Here is a 22,216-nt window from a genome sequence, read left to right on the forward strand (position 1 = left end):
CAGCTGGTCAGTGCAATGCCTTCCTGTGTTCAGGAAGGAAAAATGAAATTTGAATCTGGAGCCATCTATCACAGCCTAAACTTGAAATAAACTTCAGTCATCAATATTGAAAAGGTTACATATTCCCAATCTCTGAAATGATTTTATTGTCAGTGTGAATTTTGAGTTGCCTGTGAATTATATTTGACATGATGTGGGTATGCCGGCGTTGGACTGGTGTAAACACAGTAAAAAGTCTGACAACACCAGGTTTTAGTCCAACCTATTTATTTGATAATATACTCACAAGCTTTCGGGGTTAGTCCCTTCGTCAGGTGAATGGAGAGTTCTGAGGCCAGAACTGAGTTCTGGTCTGAGGCCAGAACTCTCCATTCACCTGACGAAGGGACTAACCCCGAAAGCTTGTGAGTATATTATCAAATAAATAGGTTGGACTAAAACCTGGTGTTGTCAGACTTTTTACTGAATTATATTTGAGGCATTGAATTGGATGCTAAGGCCATCTCTGTAATGTAATTTATTAAACAAATAATTCCGGTTACTGTTTTGACTGAATTACAGTAATGAAAGAAAGCTGCATTGAATAGCATTCACAATTGTCATTTGGAGAGTAAGATTAGGAAAACTTTATTTACGTAATGTTACAGCATGGAATGCAGTTCAACAGGGAGTGGTTGAAACATAGATTATTGCATCATTTAAAGTACAATTGGTTACATACTTGAAACAAGATTAGATTTTTATTTTTTCAGCACTTGGATGTTGTTGATGGGGCTGGCATTTATTTTGTATCCTGAATTGCCCTTGAGGGGCGGTTAAGAGTCAACTACTTTGCTGTGGATCTGGAGTCCAAAGCAGCTAAGGACGGCAGATTTTCTTCCCTAAAGGACTTTAGTGAATCAGATAGGTTTTTATAACAATCAACGATGAATTCATGGTGGGATTAAACTTAGACTCCCAGAGCATTGCCCTTGCCTCAGATTTACTGGTTCAGTGATGGTAACACTATGCTACCCTTTATTATTTCGGATAAATCTAGTAAAAAACTGCCATTGGCTCAACAGATTGAATTTTTTTTTGTACAAGCACCTGAGGTGTTGTGAAGGTTCACTTGATTTGTAATTCTAAATAGGTTGGTATTTCTGGCAGGCAGTTAAGTGGATTTTTCCCCCAAAAATATTATGTACAGAAGAATGATTAAGGTCTTTGGCATGAGCAGATATATTCCAATAAAATAGTTGGCTAAAGCTTTTTGATTTGGCACCATCTTTCTAGCCAAATTATATCTATAGAATGAATGACTCATTAAAGGATTGACTCATCATGATGAAACAATTAACTCCCAAGAATGAAATTCAAGCTGTTATGGTGACACTAATGGTGAACAATTGAAAATGAAGTGAAATAAAAGTTGCAGAATGATCATTTTTTGCTTGGACAATTCAGCTAGATTTGTGAAGCATTTAAAAATGTTCTCAGGAGTTGGGTGACCGTGGTATGGTCTCATTTATTGTCACTCCCTATTTACTTTGTGAGGATGATAGTTGACCTTCTTGAACTGCTGTTGTCTTTAAATGATGGGGAAATTGGTGCTTAGCTTTGAATGTAATTGTTCTCTCATGTGATTTAATTGTTTAGTGGGAACCAAATAAAGGAGCAAATTTGGTTGCACCAGTTCAAACTACTATACACCATTAAATTTGGACCAAAACTATTTTTCCACAGTTAATGCATGATGAATCACAGGCAAAGTGAGCGTGTGGTTAGGTTCCTTTACTGCAGTGTATTTCAATAGACTAAAGTGGCCTTTTATTAGTCATGAAACACCTTCCATTACTGTCAGTTTAGTTACTCTAAGTACAGTAGAGCAAACATGACTTAAAAATAATTGTGAAATAAATACCTCGGTAATTTAAACAAATATGCTGATAGTAATTCAAAAATAACAGCCAGAACACCGGCTGCCATATCTTCTATTTCCACTCTTGCACCATTGACTCGGGTATCCCTCAAGGATCTATCCTTGGCCCTCCTCATTCTTGTCTCCATATTACCACTTGGTAACATCATCTAAAAATACAGCTTTGGCTTTCACATGGACTTTGATGAATTCCAGCTCTACTCCAATGCTTCCACTGTTGCTAATTTATCAGACTGCTTGTCTGACACTCAGTACTGGATGAGTCAAAATTTCCTCCAATTAAATGTTAGGATGATGGAAGCTATTGTCTTCAGTCCACGTTGCAAACTTTTTTTTCCCCGAGTTATCGATTTCACCCTTCTGGCAAATGACAGTTGGATTCTGGCTTCAAACTGCCAGATTTTAGCATCAAATCGTGGTTCTTTGGAGGGTTGGTGATGAGGCACAGCTTTTGGTTATGAACTTCTATTTCAAAGGCACATGGTGTTCAGTCCAGCTGCGCAGTGTTGTAACAAAGAAGGCTTCCTTGTGTCCCTTTTTTTATACTCTGCTGAACAAGTTTTGTAACTTAAGCAACCTCTCAGCAAGTACCTTTCCATTATTTTCTAGGCTGCAGTGTGAACCAGTTCTAACCAGCTCCACAACCAACAACCTTTTTCTTCTACCACAGGTTGCAACAATTCAATACATGATGCTTCAAATCCCTTTTTGGCTGAGGCTGAACTTGATTGTTTGCAACCTTGATGTCATATTTGACCCCAGTATGAACTTCTGACAACCTAGCCACTTGATTACTAAGATGGCCTGTTTCCATATTTCTAACATCATCTGCCTCCATTTCCTCTGCTCTTATTTTGATCATCTCCAGACTTGTCATTTGAAATGCTTTCGTGGTCAGCATCCTGCATGCTACCCTCCAGAAATTTGGGGTCATTTAGCACGGTGCTGTCTGTATCCTTACATGCACACCTATCACCTCCTCTTTTCTGACCTATAGTCACTCTTGGTTAAGGAACAACTCAATTTTTGCCAAAAATTGCACATTTATTTTCAAAATCCTCCAGCGCCACAACAATCATTGACAAACCGGATAGATATTTGATCCCGCATCCAGGCACGTCACTATCCTAAGTCCTAATGTTACAATCTGTGTTCCCGCATCAGAAACTTTCTGCAATGAATTTTGCTGACTACAGGGGTTTCTAGGCCTTTGGCTCTGAGCTATTCGCCTTTCCAATATGCCAACCAGCTTTCAGCTGAAGCAAACAATGATTCATACAATACTTAAAATACATTTAAAATATTAGCATGTTTTAGAATCATATTTACTTGTTTAATTCCCTTACTGCATTCATAAGAACGTAAACTATTCTCTCATTAGCTTACTAGCTTATTTTAATTTAACTCTTTACTGGTAGCCTTGTCAATGCCTTAAGGTATGTCGTATAAAAACCTTATTAACTGGTTAGGAATTTTCCACTTCGTATTATGGTACAGAATTTATAATCCAGAGGCCTGGATTAATGTTCTGGAGGGCAAGATTTTAAAAAGTCAGAGAATTTAAATTCAACTAAATAAACCAGCTTATAATTCTGGAATTGTTGACTGCAAAAGAACCAGTTTGTTGTAAAAACCCACCTGTTTTACTAACGCCCTTTTGGGAAGGAAATCTTTGCATAATCACATGCAACAGTGTCGTTGGTGCATTTTTCTTGTTTATAGTCAGGCAGTATAACACCGATATTGTACAACACTTTTGAATGTTTGGGGGGTGGCTAATGGGAAGACCACACTGGTAGATCATGTTATGGTGACTGTTGGAAAAGTGCATCACCAATCAATGAAGTCTGGGCACCCCTGTGTTAAAGGCATTATATTATTTGAGTTTCTATTGTTGCATATAATATTTATTGGAAATTGGGATCACACAGATAGACCATAATTCTAGAACTAGATATTCCTATGCTCCTATTAAGTAAGCAGTGTTCATTTTTAGCATTACATAACTGACTGGAGCATCATGATTGTATGCATGGTAAAGTTAATTGCGTTGTTCGGTAGCTATTGCACTGCAAAACTAATAAAAAGCAAATTACTGCAGATGCTGGAATCTGAAACTGAAAGAGAAAACACTGGAAAATCTCAGCAGGTCTGGCAGCACCTGTAAGGAGAAAAAATAGCTAATGTTTTGAGTCCAGACAATCCTTTGTCAAAGCTTTGACAAAAGGTTGTCTGGACTGGAAACACCAGTTCTTTTCTCACCTTACAGATGCTGCCAGACCTGCTGAGATTTTCCAGCATTTTCTCTCTTTGGGCCACTGCAAAACTATGCAGTTCTGAATTTTATGACAAGTACTTGTATATAATTTAACCAAATTTCCTGTGCAAGTGTAAATACATAGTAAATTGTCATGTATATGTTCACAGCCAAAAGACCATGCTTAGTTTTAACTAGTTTAAGAGTAAGCGTGGCCATTTGGCTCCTCTGGATTTATAGAATCAGAGCAATTCTATCTTTTCTATCATCGCTGCACCCAATTTGTCAAATTATGCCAGGATTTTTGTTTTTTTTATTTCTGGTATTTTACCTTGAGATACCATTCCAACTACCCCATACTAGTTTCAAGCTGTCATTTTGTCTGAATGCCATTCTTTAATTTAAATTAGTATTGCAGATTAAACGTTCCCATACTATTTGCTATCTTGTATTCCCCTATGAAAACATCTTGGCTGTGTTGCCTGCAAGCTCAAATTTCTCCAGTCATTTTACCCAATTCAATCTTATTCTCTGCACTGCCTCCAACGTTTTAAACATGCTCGTTGTTTCTCAGTGACCGGGCTGGATGTGCAATATAAGGTCTGGTCTGACTAGAACACCTGCACAATTTTGATCACAGTCCCCTTGATTTACATTTTGCTGTTTTGTCTATATGTTTGAACATTCTATCCACTTTGTTGATTGCTATTCTACGATGGTTGCAATTGCACCATTTGTGGTGTGCATGTTACCTATTTTATCTTCCTACTTTTCTGCATTTAGACGCTCATATTTTCATTAGTTTCATGAGTAGCTTCTGTTAATTTCAGTGTTCCTGCTAGTATCATCTGCAAATTTAGCCAATATAGACTGGATCCAAAGCATTGATGTATTTTGGAAACACTAGTAGTCCCCAGTCTGAACTCTGGGAAACCCCCTTGCTCCCCCCACCCCAACACCAGAACCAGTACATGTTGTTTTTTCACCCTCAGTCACTTTTTTAATCCACACCAAAGCACTGCCTTGTATGCACACAGTTTTAGGCTTAATAAGTATGTGGTATCAAGTGCCTTTTGGAAGTTCTAAATACCCAATGGCTTGGAATTTAAGTGAAAATAATGGTGAGTCTATCTGTGCATACCAATAAAGTGTAAATCAGATGGCAGCTTCTGGCAACTGCACGTTGACAGCTACATGCGGAAGTAAGAAAATTGAAGCCTGTATTACACTGCTCCCTCAAAACATTGTACTCTAGAGAGATCTTGTATTCAAATATTTGGAAGTATATGATTTTGTGCTACTTGCATAATAGATATATACCCCATTAAGCATGTCAGATAAATTGGAACTTGCTGATTCATGCATAACTGCATTCTAATGATATATAAATCTTAATGACTGGTGCACAGCCATACACTGGCACTGAAAATTAACTTGGAAGTGTGGAGTCTCATTTCTTTATTATTGTTCGTGTTTTTAATTACAAAACAATAAATACTTAAATAAAGTATTTCTCAGTTCTCTTGTGAATGAAACAGTCATGGGTCAATTCTGATTCTAAACCACTTGTTATTTCCCATTTTACATTGGATAGATTAAAGTCTTGAATTTAAATAACCTTTCATTCTAGCCTACTAATTCTTATCTCTTCAGGAGGGCAATAGTTTGTTCTTGTGCATTTCCCTCTAACTTGCTATCTTGAATTTATTCATATCACAAATTTTGGACAGAAATATTTCTTTCTGTAGCTTGATCTCTTTTGCAGGATCAACTTCCAAATTGCCCAAGATACACATGAGGGTGAATTTCTTCATGATTGAAACTCTAAGTGCATGGACATGCGGAGTTATGAAAGAGAAGCTGAAGAAATCTTAGAGCTTCAACTCCTGTGACTTTGCCTCCCTCCTTGGTCACCAGCGGTGTTTTTTTCCTTTGATGGAGTTCTTGTGTGTGTTCTTCTGTGCCTCAGGGTTACTGCATCTGCATCTGGTGTCTTAACTGTCATCTACCCTGTGATCCATTTTGTATGGGATCTAGTTATAGCGCTGCTCCCTTTCCCAACTTCACTATGTTGGTTAATTTCAGTTGATGCCACAACATTAAAAAAAATGTCATTGTCCTTGTTTGAAAAGAACAACCTGTCTCCTGGATGAATCCTTTTTGTTCTGGCAGTGGACCCCACTATTTACAAGGGTATCATTGTTATTCTCAGGATTTCACTTCGTTGATTTCACATTCTGAATAGCTCACACATTGTTGGGACTGAAACAAAGGTCAGGTCACAGTGGTATTTTAGTTATGCAAAATGATCAAACTGTTTTTTTTCTTAAAACGTCTTTCCAGACTTTTGAAGTAGTCCTACAACAAACAAATATTCAGGATGTTCATTTCAGATGCCTCATGAAGAAAGATTTCAGAAAAATTGTGATGAACTCTGCCTTTGTAATTAGATAGCAAAGTAACCCAATTCTTACTTGACTGGACCCAGTTTATTTTATATTTACTTCTGAGCTTGTAGACATGTGGGAAGCACAGGTTAAATAAAGAGTAAATATACATCTTAATTTCCCTCCTCTTCCACACTGATTGAGAAAGCTGATAATATATAGTCAGACATAGAAATGTACAATGCAATAGGAAGGAATCTCAGAATTACCACAATGCAGAAGAAGGCCATTCAGAGATTGTGCTGGCATCCGTTCTCCAAATAAGCAATTAATTTAGTGCCATTCTCCTGCCCTCCCCCGTAACCCTGCACAGCCTTCCTTTTCAGATAACAGTCCAATTCCATCTTGAATGTCTTTATACTGTCTCCACCACTCTCAGTGCATTTGGCCTCCATCCTGCTTATTCTGCTTTTTCCCATAGCCCTAAAAATATTGCTTTTTCAAATAGTTATCTAATTCCCTGGGCCTCATCTCATTACTGCTCGAAGTTAACAGGTGGTCGGAGAGACCTAGGCCCAATATACAGACTAGCAGGTTTGATTTTGAGTGCTGCTGGCTAGTGAAATTGTAGGAGATAGGAATTGCCTCCTCTCTGAGACTCTAGTATCAATCTGCTTTCCTTTCCCAATATCCATCAACACTTCCTGCCTTGTCTAATATGCCCCTCCCCTTTTCCAGAGCCTGGCCGTGTCACACCTAAATTTGTGGCAGGGGTGGGTGGTCAGATAGTGGGCACTCAACTGATGGCACAGTGTCTTATTTTACAGCTCCAATGCCTGCTTTCTCACCTGCAGGTGTCGTGGTTCCCCAGGACGACAACTGATTTTAACCGTTTGAAACAGAGAGTCTGAGTCGTAATCCTCCAAGCAGTAGACTTTATTTTCCAGTACAAGACAATAAAGCCGGGATGTCCAGATCAATCCAATGAATCATTCTGCTTACAGTCTTTTTATACACATTACAGCTCCATATCTCAGAACTCTTACCTTACCCTTAGATTTCCTTGTTTTAGCCATCATTATTTCTGGGCTAGCCCTTTATCTACCCTGCTTGAGATTGGTTCCTCATTAGTACATCTCTTTGTCCTTGAAACCATGGTAGTTCCAGTCTCTGCCCTTATCCAAACTATTCTGTTTATACAATAATCGTGGCTTAGCTAACTTAGATCAATTAGTGAAGAAAACGTGTTTATTTTATTCTCCTTTTTGCTATAGTCACGTATTAAGCTGGACAATGTCCAGTGTTCCTCAGGAGGCTACTGTCTATATTTATTAATAAGTGTTTACTATACCAACTTTGGTGGGTTACATGGGTAACTATATTGATTACATGTCATTCAATCATATTTATTTGATTATCATACTACAATTAGCTAACATACTTCTGTGATTATACTGGTTTCATTCCATCTTCCATTTTGAATCTCTTTTATTACACCAATTCCAAGATACTGATTCCAATCACAAACATTGATTCCAATTACAAACATTAGAGCAAATTCTCTCACACAGGTTGTTTGTAAAATCCAGCTTGTGAATTGCAGATGCTCAGATTGATTTTTTTTCCAGTTGTATTCTTTAATGTGTTGTAGATATGTCGATCATAATTCATTCATATGTCATTTGGTTTTGGGAATTGAAGTGTTAAATGTGAGATGAATGGAAACATTTGATTTGAAAAACTAATGAACAATCCTGCAATAAATGCAATTTAAAAAGCTTGGAGTTAATTACAGTTAAAAAGGCAACCTATCTTTATGTTGTCAGGTTGGAGATAAGGTGTGAACCATAAAATCCTAGAGTGCAGAAGGAGACCACTTTACCCATCAAGTCCACATTGACTCTCTGGCAGTGTACTTTACCCAGGTCCTCTCCCCTGTCCTGTCTCTGTAACTCCACACATTTACCATGATAAATCCACCTACGCTACACATCTTGAGACATTAAGGGGAATTTAACATGGCCTTTCCCCCTAATCTACACGTCTTTAGACTGTGGGAGGAAACAGATAACACTGATAGTCATCCAAGGGTGGACTTTAAGTGCTGCTGGCTAATGAAATTGGAGGAGATCGGAACACCGGTCCCTGGCGTTGTGAGGCAGCTGTGCTCACCACTGCCTCCAAGCTGCCAAGCCGCCCATCTGCCATGGTGAACAATGGATGGCACATCTTTGTAATGGAGCCAGGAGGCCTACCCTTACTTCAGTAAAATATGCAAATTGTTCATGTAATTTCCAGATGAAAAGAAGTTGAAAATTAATTGTAAACAAGAGAGTTCATTAACAGGGCCAGTAATTCTTGGAGAGGGATTCATAAAACTATCAAAAATATAAATTATTTAAAAGGAAGACAGAATCAAAGAGTTATGTTGATAGTAAAAATGATTCATTTGCACTTTCTGCTTTAAGACATTACAAAACATGGCACATTGTCATAGGGATAGGCTCTTCGGACAAAATGTTATTTTGTTTCAACTATCTTGGTGTTTGTTCAGAGAGAGACGCTTTTTGTTTTGCTGGGGTGTAGACTACATCTCACTGGATTGAGCCAACAGGAGATGATTTTTAACCAGACCTGTACTTTTAAGTGAGAAAAATACTAACCTTATTAATCATAGAACAGAATGTGGGTGGAACTCAAGCTCAGTTTGGATTTTGTGAGGGGGAGGGGGAAAAGTAGCTGGAAGAATTCCCTAGCTTGGAGCTAGAGGAAGAAATCTCCAGGCACCTTCATAGAGAAAACCAGCAGTTAGCTTTGAGAATGGATACAGCCTGAGTTTGAACTGAGTAATCCACAGTCATGAGGTTTTGAAGAGAATTTGGAGGATTAATTTGCCAAAAACTAGTCAAAAGGTCTCCAGGCAATTTCATGCATCAAGGAATAGCTGAAACATTGAGGAGAAATTCATTACTTCCTGGTCCGTGACACATATTTGGGTTGGTTCCAGTTAAAGTCAATGAACCTTCAGGATATTTGTAATGTATAAGGGGACTCTTGGGGGTTGGGAGTGAAAAATATAACTTAATTTATAGAATATGTTTTTATATGTTTATAGTGATAAATTATTGGTCCTTGCTTTGTTTAATTTTTTATATGCAATAAAGATTTGTTTTTGTTTAAAAAAATTGAAATTTGGGTGTTCGAATTTCTCTAACGGTTCCTAACTGGATCGTCACAATTGCAGTTTTATTATTTCTTGCACTAACTAGCGTTGCCGGTCAACTTTTGCTTTGCATTTTAACATTTATATCTGTTGCATAGTTAGTGACCTTACTTGCTCTTCAATGTTTGTTTGCAATTTCTTCAGTTTTTCATTTATTTAAGTTACTAACATCTTGCATTCAATTAATTGACATAAATGGATCATTATATTTAATGCAACTCGAATAAAAGAATAACAACAGTGTTAGCGGTGAATTTGTTGAAAATAGTGGCCTCAAAAATATACTTCACAGATGCTGTGATGTATAATTTGAAGTTGAACTTGTTTGCGTATAATGTATACGTATCTGTGTGTTAAAGATAAAAATGGTTTCAGTTTCATTTATGTTTTGTTTTTGAATCTTGCAGCCTGGAAGTTTGGATTATCTTGTGAATGAAAAGTTTTAGTTCTTTTGGGTTTGGTTGTGTATATAGGCACTTGATGAGGTCTTACAATCCCTTAAGTTAAAGAGATGGATTAAAAGGCATTGAAAGTTTAATGATTCTAAAAACAAAATATGAAGTAGAAAAACATTCCAGTTTCCTTGTGACAATAATCTAGGAACACATATAGGAAAGAAAGGGGTTGAAAGAGGAATGGTTTAGTGTCTATGTGTCAGTGAGAGAAGCTGTCTGAGAAGCAAAACTTGAAGGCTAGTGGGACAGGAGTTTAGCTGAATAATCAATTATAGAACTCAGTAAATTGATCAGTTTATGGAGGTGCTACTGGAAGATGGAATTTAGGGAACTCATGTTTGCTCTGCACTTGAAGAAACAGTGAATTTAGTGTATGGCTTTTGGGTGAGTTGAGTGAGAAACATCAAGTGAATGCTCTGGAATTCACAGGAAGAAAACAGTTTGCAACTGTGCCAGTCCCAAGCAAGAAGCCTTTGTGTGAAGCTGGTGGTAGCTTTTCACTGGTTTATATGTCTGCTAAGATATTGCTTGAGTAAAGGAACAGTTAGAATTTAAATCATCATCATATATTATTTTGAAAGCTTTTCAACATTTTTGTCTGGTGTCATGTAGTTTACTTGTTTTAATAATATTCCAATTCTTTGTTAAGTATTTCTCAGCAGGCTCCTATGGATTTGTTCAGTAACTTTCCTCCACCATTTCTTCAAACAGAAGTTAGGATGCGTATTGCACAAAAGAGAGCTTCAACAACACATCTTTCTTTTCAGCAATATACGATAAAAAAAATCTTTAATTTAGAGTTTTTAAAACTGCTGGATACTGTCATATGAAATGAATTAAATATAAAATCATCTTGGCCAGGACTTCAACTGACCAAAATTAATATATTGCCGTAATAAATTTGAACTTATGATTTGATAAGCTAATCCAATGACTGTAGAAGTTGTTTAAAAGAAACATCTGCTGAATGTTGACTCTTCCCGCCATTTTAATGTGTTTCTATAAAAGCAATGATCAGCCCAATAAAATTTATACTTACTGGATAGGATTCCATAAAGACACTTCAATTAGAAGATTCCTTATTTTCAACTTATGATTTCAGTGTAGGTATGACAAGACTCTTTAAATATGCTATATTATTTTTAATAGGACAATGCAAATATGGTCAAAGAAGTGGAGGTGGATAAAGTCATCACATTTGATAAAACATATGTTGAAGCAATAAAGAAATTATGGAATGATCCTGGGATCCAGGAGTGCTACGATAGACGTCGAGAGTATCAGCTGTCTGATTCTGCCAAATAGTAAGTATAAAATTTGTTCTAAACTATCTTCCTCAAGGTTCATACATACTCTCTCTTGTCTTTCATTCCTCAATTAACATCTAACAAAGAGTTGAGAAAGTAATAAAAAGCTGAAGAAGATTTTAGGTCCTTTGGAGATCGGGACTTGTGCTCACATTAATAAATGCATTTTTTTTTGTTTTCTTGCATTGCTGAATGTCAGATCCTCTCAACTCTATTCAAGAAACTAAAATTTGCCAAGAAAACTGTAAAGCTAATTTAATCTTGAAGTTTACCAAATGTATTTTTATATAAGAGATCAAAAGATTTTTCTTTTAACCCAGCTTTCCCTTTCAATTCTTCTCTGTAATGTACTCTGCACCACCAGTCTAAAACAGGATATGGCAAAAAAAAAGTTTGATATGTGATGGTCCCTGGCAAAAATCTAGAAAAACACTTCTTGTAATTCCTGTAGTTTGGATGCAATATAAGTAATAGGTGGTAACATGGGTCTGATAAATTCAATCTTCATCCTTCATCATCATTGTCCATTTTATTCCATATTACTTGATTTTGCCACAATACTGGAACCTTTTGCATTTTCTCCTGTCAGTCTCCTTCCTCAGCATGTTTCCTCTCTTGCCTCAGTAGATGACCTTACCATTTTGATCTCTACTTTCTTCAATGCTCCCACAATCTTCACTGGGTTCCTGATTTTCTACTTTCTCGTTACTGCACGTAGCCCTCTCAGCATCAGAGTCTCATTTGTATCAAACCCGCGTTACACTATACAAAGCTGACCACACAACTATCTTATAGACTTGTACTTTCAGTTTCAGTGATATTTTTCTATCCACTCCATAATGTCCCATTGTCTCTTTTCCAATTACTTGAGCCAGAGCAAATATGTTGCTTAATTTTCATTTCCACACTTCCACCATCTGCTACCACTGACCTCAGTACTTGAAACTACAATTTTTTTCCAAATCATCATCCATAATCATCCCTAGGTTCAAACTGATAGTCAATGCGTTGATCTTTGGCCGACTGATCTTCATACCTGTGTTCCAGTGCTTTTCTCCAGTTCTCCAGATACTCTGCAAACACCATTGACAACTCACTTTCCGTTCACTTGCTCAGTTCAAACGTTTGTAACAATCAGGAAGAGGAAGAGGCTTGATGCCAATCTTTGGTGTAATCCAACTTTGGCTGTGAAACTCTCCACCACGCTGGTTTTTCCTCTTGTCTCGTACTCTTTGTTCATGTCTGGTAACAGTTGTGCATGCATCTTGGGGACTTCAAGAATTGAATCTCCAGACTTCCTCCCTCGGCAGCCGGTGGAAGCTTTCTCGGGATCGATGAATACAGTCTTCAATTTGTATTTGGCTTCAACATTTCTTCATCCCTTGTCTGAAAACAAAAATGGTATCAGTGGTGCCTCTTCTGGTATGAAACCTTTATTGTTTTTTCATTCATCTTTAAAACTGTGCAAAGGCTTTACAATAACCGAAGCCATTGCTGACAATGATTGGAGTCATTGACTTGCACATTAGAATCTTCTGGCATTCTGAGCAGCTCCATGATATCCCTGTTTTACTTAACCATTAACATTGGAATCATGCAAAATTATTTTTTGCCTAAATTTGTTTAGCTTTAACGTGTAGTTAAAATTAGTACAAGAACATTGGAACAGCAGTTGGCAATTAGCCTTTTGAGCTTGCTCTGTCACACATTTAAGTCATGGATGATCTCATCTTCACCTTCCTAAATTAAAATTAAACTAATTACAAGACTTTTTTGTTTTTCTGGATGAAATATAATTCCAGGATAGAATCATAGAATCCCTACAGTGCAGAAGGAGGCCATTCGCCTCTCGAGTCAGCACAGATCACAATCCCACCCAAGCCCTATTCCTGTAACCCCTCGCGTTTACCTTGCTAATCCCCCAACACTAGGGTCAATTTAGCATAGTCAATCAACATGACCTGCACATCTTTGGACTGTGGGAGGAAACTGGGGCACCCAGAGGAAACCCACGCAGATACAGGGAGAATGTGCAAACTCCACACAGACAGTGACGTGAGACTGGAATTGAACCTGGGTCCCTGGCAATGTGAGGCACGGTGCTAACCACTGTGCCACCGTGCCGTCCCTGAATTCCAAGTAAAATAAAACTGGATCCATAAACTTAATGCAGTGCAAAATAACTGCCAATTTATTGATTATAAATCACCCCAAAGGTCAGTTGCAGGATATAGAAGTCTGCGTTAAGGCACAACTGCAATGTGACACTGAGACTGTCACATCTGAACCAAAACTTTGCTCCAGACAGAATATAGTTATTACAAAGAAAGTGCATGTGCCAATTTAAGAAGCCCTTATTGCTTGAAGATTAAGAGGAATGAAACACTAAGATTTTCATAAAATTTCCATTTAACCATTTGAATGATATTTTTCCTAACTGGAACTTTACAGTAATGGTGACGGAATAATTTGTGGGGCTGGAATTTACATTGCATAAAATCCTGAGGGGTGAGCCTGCCTCCAGTTGGCTAGACTCACCTCAATCATTTAATGACTAACTGGCATGGAGAATGGACTTAAACTTATTAGAGGGACTGGTAGCAAACTGAAAGAAATGATTCACTACTTGCATTGTTTTCTTCTAAAGCAGATTATTTTCTTAATCGCTTGATTTTAATGTCTGATTATTTTAATTATTTCATACCTGGAGAATTTCCTGCAATGGTTTCCCCTTTCTGTTCCTGCATCATTACATCAGGATCCCCTTCCCCCTTGAATCTATCACTGACCCCTCGTGTTTCTCATCTTGGTGTTGCTGCTTGATGACATAATCCAAGAATGCAACAAATTGCACATATGCCGATGACTCCCAACTTCAAATCCCTAGTACCTCTCTTGACCCCTCCACGATCTCTGATGTGCCATTCTGCTTTCTGATCTTGGATTTCAAACAAAGCTCGCTTTATTCTCCCTCCCTTGGCAACACCTTCAGAAGCTCTCCCTTCGCATGACTTCCTCACAAGTTCTCTCTCCCTTGCAACCCCCTTGCATCCCCCTTGCATACTCTCCTTCCCCTGCAGCCCCCTCGTGCACTCTCTCCCTCCCTCCCCCGCAAGCCCCCTCGCGCGCACAGTCCCTCCCCCGCAAGCCCCCTCGCGCGCTCAGCCTTCTCATCTCGCTTGCCTGAGATCCTTGAATCAGCCTGCCTCATCGACGCTGTATCCTGATCATGGCTGCCGTGCCTCTTTCTTAACTCTGAGCCTTGCTAGCCTGTTGCTGGCCTGGGACAGTGGGTGGGGTACACTCTGCTCTTGGTGCAGACCTCAGCTTTACCACATTGTGTCCTCGTTGTGGCTGGCCACTGTGCCTCTCCCTCGTCTTGTCTTGTGGTCTAGTGTCCGCCTGCTGCCGACCATTGCTACCTCCCTGCTGTTTACTTCTTATCCAAGCAGAGTCTAATTTTGTATTACATTTGCTGCTGATAGGCTCAGCTGCAGGGAGTGATCAGCCTCTGGTTGGTTGTCCTGCTAACTGTCTGGCCATATCGATGTGCACTTCAGCTCAGCTGACTGAATGTTCCATTACCTGGTCTGGAAGTACAACAGGTGGCCAGTGACAGGACCCCCCTGTTGGTCAGGATGTGTTTCATTGTAAAACTGTCCCTGCCCTCCAATATTTGCCCTCCTCCAATTCTGGCCTCTTGCCCTTTCTCAACAGTAATTTCTCCACCGTGGGTACTCATGCCTTCAATGGCCAAAACCCAAGCTCTTGAATTATCCCCGCAGGAGAGGTTATCAGATTTTTATGCAAAAATTTAACAGAACTTGAAACAGTTGCTTCTACAGAGCTGTATTTGAGGTTTGGACTATTGCAACCTTTGAGGGAAAAATTACTAAATATTAGAATAAGGGGATTTCTGTGCAAGTCTATGTGGAGAGAGCAGTCAGTGCGATTAGCTTTGGATTGTTCTGCCAGAGAGCAAGCAGCGGCCAAAAAGTCTGTCTCTCTCTCTCTCTCTGCTGTAAAGTTCTATGATTTGATCAGGATTCTGTCAATCTTCAGGATTCCAGATGAATTAGGAACAATTCCACATGTTTGTTTTTGACAACTGTTGCCTTGAATCTCTTTCAGTTCTGCTTCTCTTGAACAGTGATGCATGGAATTGCTTTGGAGGTTTTTGTCATTTGTTTTAATCCCTCTGTTTGCATTTTGCAGCTACCTTAGTGATGTAGACCGCATTAGTTCACCAATGTATATACCAACTCAGCAAGATGTACTGCGGGTTAGAGTGCCAACGACTGGAATCATTGAATATCCTTTTGATTTGGAGAACATAATCTTCAGGTAACTGAATCGTTAAAAATGGCCAGTAGATTTTTTTTCCTAATGTGAAGAAGTCTAATTCATGCCAGTTTAGGTGAAACGAAAATATAACATTATGTCTTGAGGATAAAAAAGAAAATGCTGAAAGAACTCATCAGGTCTGGCAGCACCTGTGGGGAGAGAAACAGTTATCATTTTTGAGTCCGTATGATTCTTCTTCAGTCTGAGGAAGTCATATGGAATTGAAACGTTAACTCCATTTCTTTCTCCACAGATGCTGCCAAACCTGCTGAGTTTTTCCAGTATTTTCTGTTTCTTTTTCCACATTTTCAGCATGTGCAGTATTTTACTCTTATGTCTTGTACAAAGGAGTATTCTAAAGTATATTCTGTGCAAAAACTGGGAATCTTGTGCATCACTCATTTGCATCAGTCAATCAGGAAACATACAATTTGGCAGCTTGTATAGCACTAATTTGACTACGATACTTACCTGAGGCTCAAATTAATACTACATCCTTGATCACTCGGCACTCTGCTTACTGAATTGCAATCACTTAAAAACCCTCCTGGGTGCTGATATTTGGCTAGAGTGAGTACTTGAATCAATAATTTGCTCCTTGAACATGTTTACCACAGGTACTTACAATGACAGTACTTTTATACACTGATATATGTGCATCAACATTGCCTAACCAATGTTATTGCAGCCACATTCATAATCCAAACCTTCTTAAAGATGGAAGTGCAGGAATCTGTCATGATTACGAAGTAAGGTCTGTGAAGTTAAGGGCAGTCCTCTTCAAGTATTGAGATTTAAAAATTATTTTTTAAAATTTAAAACCAAGTGTCAGTTTTTTTGTGAGTTAACTATTGAAAGCTTCTCTGAACACCAAGAGAATAAGCTCCCTTGTATCTTACCCTCACCAAAGCAAGCAGGTCAATTAAGCCCCATTTATCAAAAAAAAAGAAAAATCATGTCTTCTATTATTGGAGACATCAGTGTACCTAGCTCCTTTTCAGGCTGTTGTGCATTTGCCTGCCTGGGCATTATAAATTCACTTTCTTGTTTCTTCAAGAAAAATCCTGGTTTAATTTTGTGGTGAAGCCTAGTTGGACATGATTAAATCAATAATTCATATAGGGAGAGACTTTTCAAATCTCTTGTTTAATTATAAATTATTTATATTCTCAAGTCGCTTTTTGAGAAATACTTCGGCTTGAAAACAGTACTTTTGAAAAGCCTTACCAGTAGGTCAGTATGGATGCCAGCATTTCATCACACACCCATGGAGTAGGATACCCAGCTGTTTAGTGCCTCAGCTGCAAACCTTTGCAAGTTTGTTTTCGTTTCTAACAAATGTTAGTGCGTTGTGTCTGACAGAAGTTGTGAATGCTTCAGAGTTCTACACTTAGTTGATTCATTGCTATCGGTAATCAAGCAGCCTATTCATGTTTGGGGCGGGGGGGGGGGGGGCGCGCGCGGCGGCAGAATCTGCAGCAATTGGATTGTCTTTCTCCAGAATGCCAGAAGTTTACCTTGCACATGGCAGTGGATGCAAAGTTTCGTTTAAAAATGGATTGTAATTGGTGCTATTCAGGATGGTTCAGTTGATCATATGAAGAATTTATGACAATTTTCATGATTGACATTGTAGCAAGTGTAATAAATAACAGAAATCCCTGATGGGCTGCACTGTGTTATCAATAATCAACTCTCGTAAGATTTTATTTCTATTTTACATAGATAAGAATACTCAAAACAAATGATTTTTGTGTTGTTTGAAAAATGTTTTTCAAATTTTGAAACATTTTTTGCTTTACTTTGTAGGATGGTAGATGTTGGAGGTCAGAGGTCTGAACGAAGAAAGTGGATTCATTGTTTTGAAAATGTAACCTCAATCATTTTCCTAGTTGCACTAAGTGAATATGATCAGGTTCTGGCTGAGTGTGATAATGAGGTAATAGTTCAACAGCAATGGTATAATAAGATTGTCTTAAGACTAAGATTTTACTGGAGACTTGCCCCTGTTTTCATAGTGTTAGGAACCCTCAAAGGCACAATCTTTTTTTATTCATTTATGGGACATGGGTGTCACTGGTTGGCCAGCATTTATTGCCTATCCCTGAGTTCAAATAGCTCTGCTGCATTTGTAATTTCCAAATTTGCCACCTGCCTCTCAACCCAATGAAAAAAAGGGTTTGTTTAAAATGAGGGGATGGCTTCTGCTCACCATTTTTGGGAGGCCCCCATGGATTTCATGACTGCAAAAATCCAGAATATGACTTGTTTTGAACAGCGTCAATTAAAAGACACGATTTCAATTGGTGGATGGAATTAAAATCAGGGATTAATTTAAGATAATCGGCATGAGAACCAATGATAACATAAGGAAAATCCTTTTTATGCAGCAACTGGTTAAGATCCTGAATCTATTGCCTGAGAAATGACGAGGCAAATTCAATCTAGGCTATTGAAAGGGAATTGGATAAGCAGCCGAAGATGAACAATTTGCAGAACTATGGGGAAATGATGGAGTGGTAGGACCAACAGAGTTGTTCTTGCAAAGAACGATGCAGAACTGAGGGTGAATGACTTCTTTCTCTGCTGTAATCTTTCTATGATTCCAAAATCAAGTTAGTTTTTTTTTTAAATCATGGGATGTGGCCTTGCTGGCAAGACCAGCATTTGTTACCCATTCCCAATTGCCCTTAAGAAGGTGATGGTGAGCTGCCATATTGAATGGCTGCATTCCATCTAATGTGGGCATGGAAATTTAAAATGGTGTGGAGCTTTGAGGAAAACTTCTAATTAGGGGTGTTCCTATGCATCTGCTATCTTTGTCATTTTAGGTTGTTGAGGTTGCATGTTTGCTGCAGGAATATGCTACAGTACATCTTGTAGATGGCTCATGCTACTGCCACTGTCAGTGGTAGAGGGAGTGACAATTTGAAGTGGTAAATTGATTGGTAATTAAGTGGGCTGCTTTATCCTGGATGGTGTTGAGCTTCTTGGGTGTTGTTGGGCCTGCATTCACCCAAGAAAGTGGAGAGTATTCCATCACACTCCTGACTTGTGCCTTATTGCATCACACTGCTGACTCCTGACAGGCTTTGGGGAGCCAGAAGGTGAGCTAATCATCAGAGAATTTCCAACCTCTAAACTGCTCTTGTAGCTGCAGAATTTATATTACTCATCCAGTTCAGTTTCTGGTCAATGCTAATCTGATCAGTGGATGTTGATGGTGAAGAATTCAGCGATACCGAGGCCATTGACTGTCAAAGGGAAATGGTTATTTTCTCCCTTGTTGGAGATGGTTATTACCTGGCATTTGTGTGATATGCGTGTGGCATACCACATATCAATCTAAGCCTGAATATTGTCCAAGGTCTTGCTGCATACTTTGGACACAGACTGCTCCAGTCTTGAGAAGGGACAGGTCAACTGTCAGCGAATATCTAGTTTTCTGAGCTTTTCATGGAGGGCAAGTCATTGATGAAGCAGTTCAAGATGCTTAGCCCTAGGACGTTATGCCGAGGAACTCCTGCAGCAATGTCTTTGAAAGCAAGTAAAACTACATAATGATTGGGCTCCAACAACCACAGTCAACTTTCTTTCTGCTCAGTATGAGACTATCCAGTGGAGATATTTCCCCTGGGTATTTTACTAGGTTGCCTTTATGCCATGCTTTATCGAACACTGCCTTAATGTCAAGTACAGTCACTCTCCCCTCACCTCTGGAATTTGGCCATTTTGTCCATATTTGGAGTAAGCTTGTAATGAGATGAGATGAACCAAGTGGCCCACTTCAAATTGGGCTTTTGAATACTGCATGATAACACTGTGGATGACAACTCCCATTCGTTTGCTGCTGATTGGGTGTAGACTAATGGATGATTAATGTCACATTGGATGTCCTTTTTTTGAACAGCACACATCCCTGGGCAATTTTCCACACTGCCAGTGTTGTAGCTGTAGTGGAACAGCTCGGATAGACACATAGCTAGTTTTTGAATACAAGTCTTTGGCACTATTGTCAGGATGCTGTCTGAAGCCATAGCCTTTGCAGTATACGGTGCTTTCAGCCATTTCTTGATATCATATTTCATAAACCAAATTGGCTGAATATCAGCATCTGTAATGCTGGGGACTTCGAGCAGACAAAGTTAAATCATCCACGTGCACTTCAGACTGAAAGTGATTGCAGATGCTTCAGGCATTTCTTTTGTTAGCTGTGGGTGGACATGTATGTGAAGCCACCACCTCTGGTTAGTTTAATTGTCCACCATTGTTCAAGACAGGATGTTCTGCAGAGCTTTGATCTGATGTGTTAGTTGTGGAATATACCAATTGCACTCTGCTTCTGCTGTGGTCTTATGTTGTAGCTTCACTGGGTTGGTATCTCATGTTTAGGTATGCTTGTGCTATTCTTGGCATGTTATTCTTGCATTTCTCATTGAAGCAGGGTCGATTATCTGGGTTGATGGTGATGCTAAGGGAAACGAGTTTAGATTGTGAATACAATAGGTTGAATACAATTCTGTTTTGGCTGGCTCACATTGTCTCATGGCCAAGTTTTGAGTTGCTAGATCTGTTCAAAATCCACCTCATTTAGCAAGGTGGTAGTGTCATATAACAATGGAGCATACCTCAAATGTGATAATGGAACTTTGTCTCCACAAGAACTGTGTAGTGGTTACTCCTATCTGTACCCTCGTGGACAGATGTATCTGTGACAGGTAATTGGTAAGATGAGGTAAAGTAGGTTTTTCCTTTTTGTCGATTTCCTCATCACTGCTGCAGGCCCAGTTTGGTGGTTATGTCTTTCAGTACTCAGCCAGCTCGGTCAGTAACTGTGATACTGAGCTACTATTGGTGATGGTTATTTGAAGTCTCCCCATCCAGAGTACATTCTGTGCCCTTGCTACCCACTGTGTTTCTTTTAAGTAGCATGGATCATGGCAAAGTACTGATTCAATTGGGAAGGGAGGGTGATAGGAGAGTTCATAGGGTGCTGAGTCAATGTTGAAAACTCCCAGGCAACACCTTCCTGATTCTAACAATCCGTCCTACTGTCTCTGGTGAGTCTGTCCTGCCAGTGTGACAGGACTTACCTAGGGATGGTATGGAAGAATCTGGGCATTGGCTGTAGGGTATAATTGAGTGAGTATTACAATACCAAGTTGTTGCTTGACTAGTCTGTGGGACAGCTCTCAAGTCCCCAGATGTGAGGAAGACATTGCAGGGTCAACTGGGCTGGCTGTGCCATTGTCATTTCCTGTTTCTGGGTCAGTGTTGGGTGGTCTGTTCTATTTATTCCTCTTTGATTTAATCTGTAAACCAAAATCCATTTACTGACCATTTGCTGTGCCACTCTGATTCATCATTATATTCACTGTGGCATATTTAAATCTGTTTTCAGTAAACATCAATTCACCTCTGAAGGGTCAGAGTGTATTATCTTAAGTGATGGAAGTGGGAAAACCTGATTAATAAAACTCCTCAATTAAAATACTTTTCCAGAATAATATCATTCTATCTTGGCTGACGAAAGGAGGTCTTGTAGGCAAGAAAACTGAGCAGAATTCTGGTGTTGTACAGAATTAACTTTCCAAGATATCTTTGGGCTGCTCTGAAACAAAGAATAGTGGGGAAGTTTCCCCTTTGAGCTATATGTTGCTGTATTCTCCTGTTATATCTGTTTAGTACAGAAGTGTTTAATATTTTATTTTTAGAATCGAATGGAGGAGAGCAAGGCACTATTTAAGACGATTATCACCTATCCCTGGTTTCACAGCTCCTCAGTCATTCTTTTCTTAAACAAGAAGGATCTCCTGGAAGAAAAGATCATGTATTCTCATCTAGTTGATTATTTCCCAGAATATAATGGTGAGTGTTTTATGGTAATTTGATCTATTTACAGTAGGAATTTAAAACTTTCATAATAGTTGATGGGTCTTATGTTGGTTACAAAATAGCTTAAAACTCAGGTTGTTTATGTTGGAAAGTTTACCCAAATATCAGTAAGTGTATATATTTATATCCGTTTGCAGATACGTAAGTTGGATATCTCTGTTCATGATCACAAACTGGTTTGTTTCTTTTAGAAGAAATGCCTGTAATTGTTTTGTTACAGATTTCTAGCTGTATCTTAACTCCCAAAAACAGGTGGGCTGAGGTTGTGTCAGAGGTTGAAAGTGCAAAAAATCTGAAATGAGGGCTAAATCGGTTTACTTCCAGTATTAACAGTGGTGCGGTGATTGGCAGATAGCTAATTTGCTCTTGGAATTTTAATTATAAGCAGGCTGCCCTTTTTTTATGTTGGCAGCCATCCTATTTTTAG

General features: G+C 38.8%; 1 protein-coding gene across 1 annotated transcript in view; it reads left to right on the plus strand.

The window, feature by feature from the left end:
* Positions 1-22,216, plus strand: part of LOC145343064 (guanine nucleotide-binding protein subunit alpha-14) — a 168,968-nt gene that overhangs the window by 139,866 nt on the left and 6,886 nt on the right. Inside the window, exons 3-6 of the mRNA XM_080188881.1 lie at positions 11,393-11,547; positions 15,766-15,894; positions 17,704-17,833; positions 21,609-21,762. Coding sequence (XP_080045007.1) covers positions 11,393-11,547; positions 15,766-15,894; positions 17,704-17,833; positions 21,609-21,762 — 568 coding nt within the window. The remainder of the gene's footprint in view (positions 1-11,392; positions 11,548-15,765; positions 15,895-17,703; positions 17,834-21,608; positions 21,763-22,216) is intronic.

Source organism: Carcharhinus amblyrhynchos, chromosome 5, assembly GCF_965287045.1.
Source record: "Carcharhinus amblyrhynchos chromosome 5, sCarAmb.v2.hapA, whole genome shotgun sequence".
NCBI lineage: Eukaryota > Metazoa > Chordata > Chondrichthyes > Carcharhiniformes > Carcharhinidae > Carcharhinus > Carcharhinus amblyrhynchos.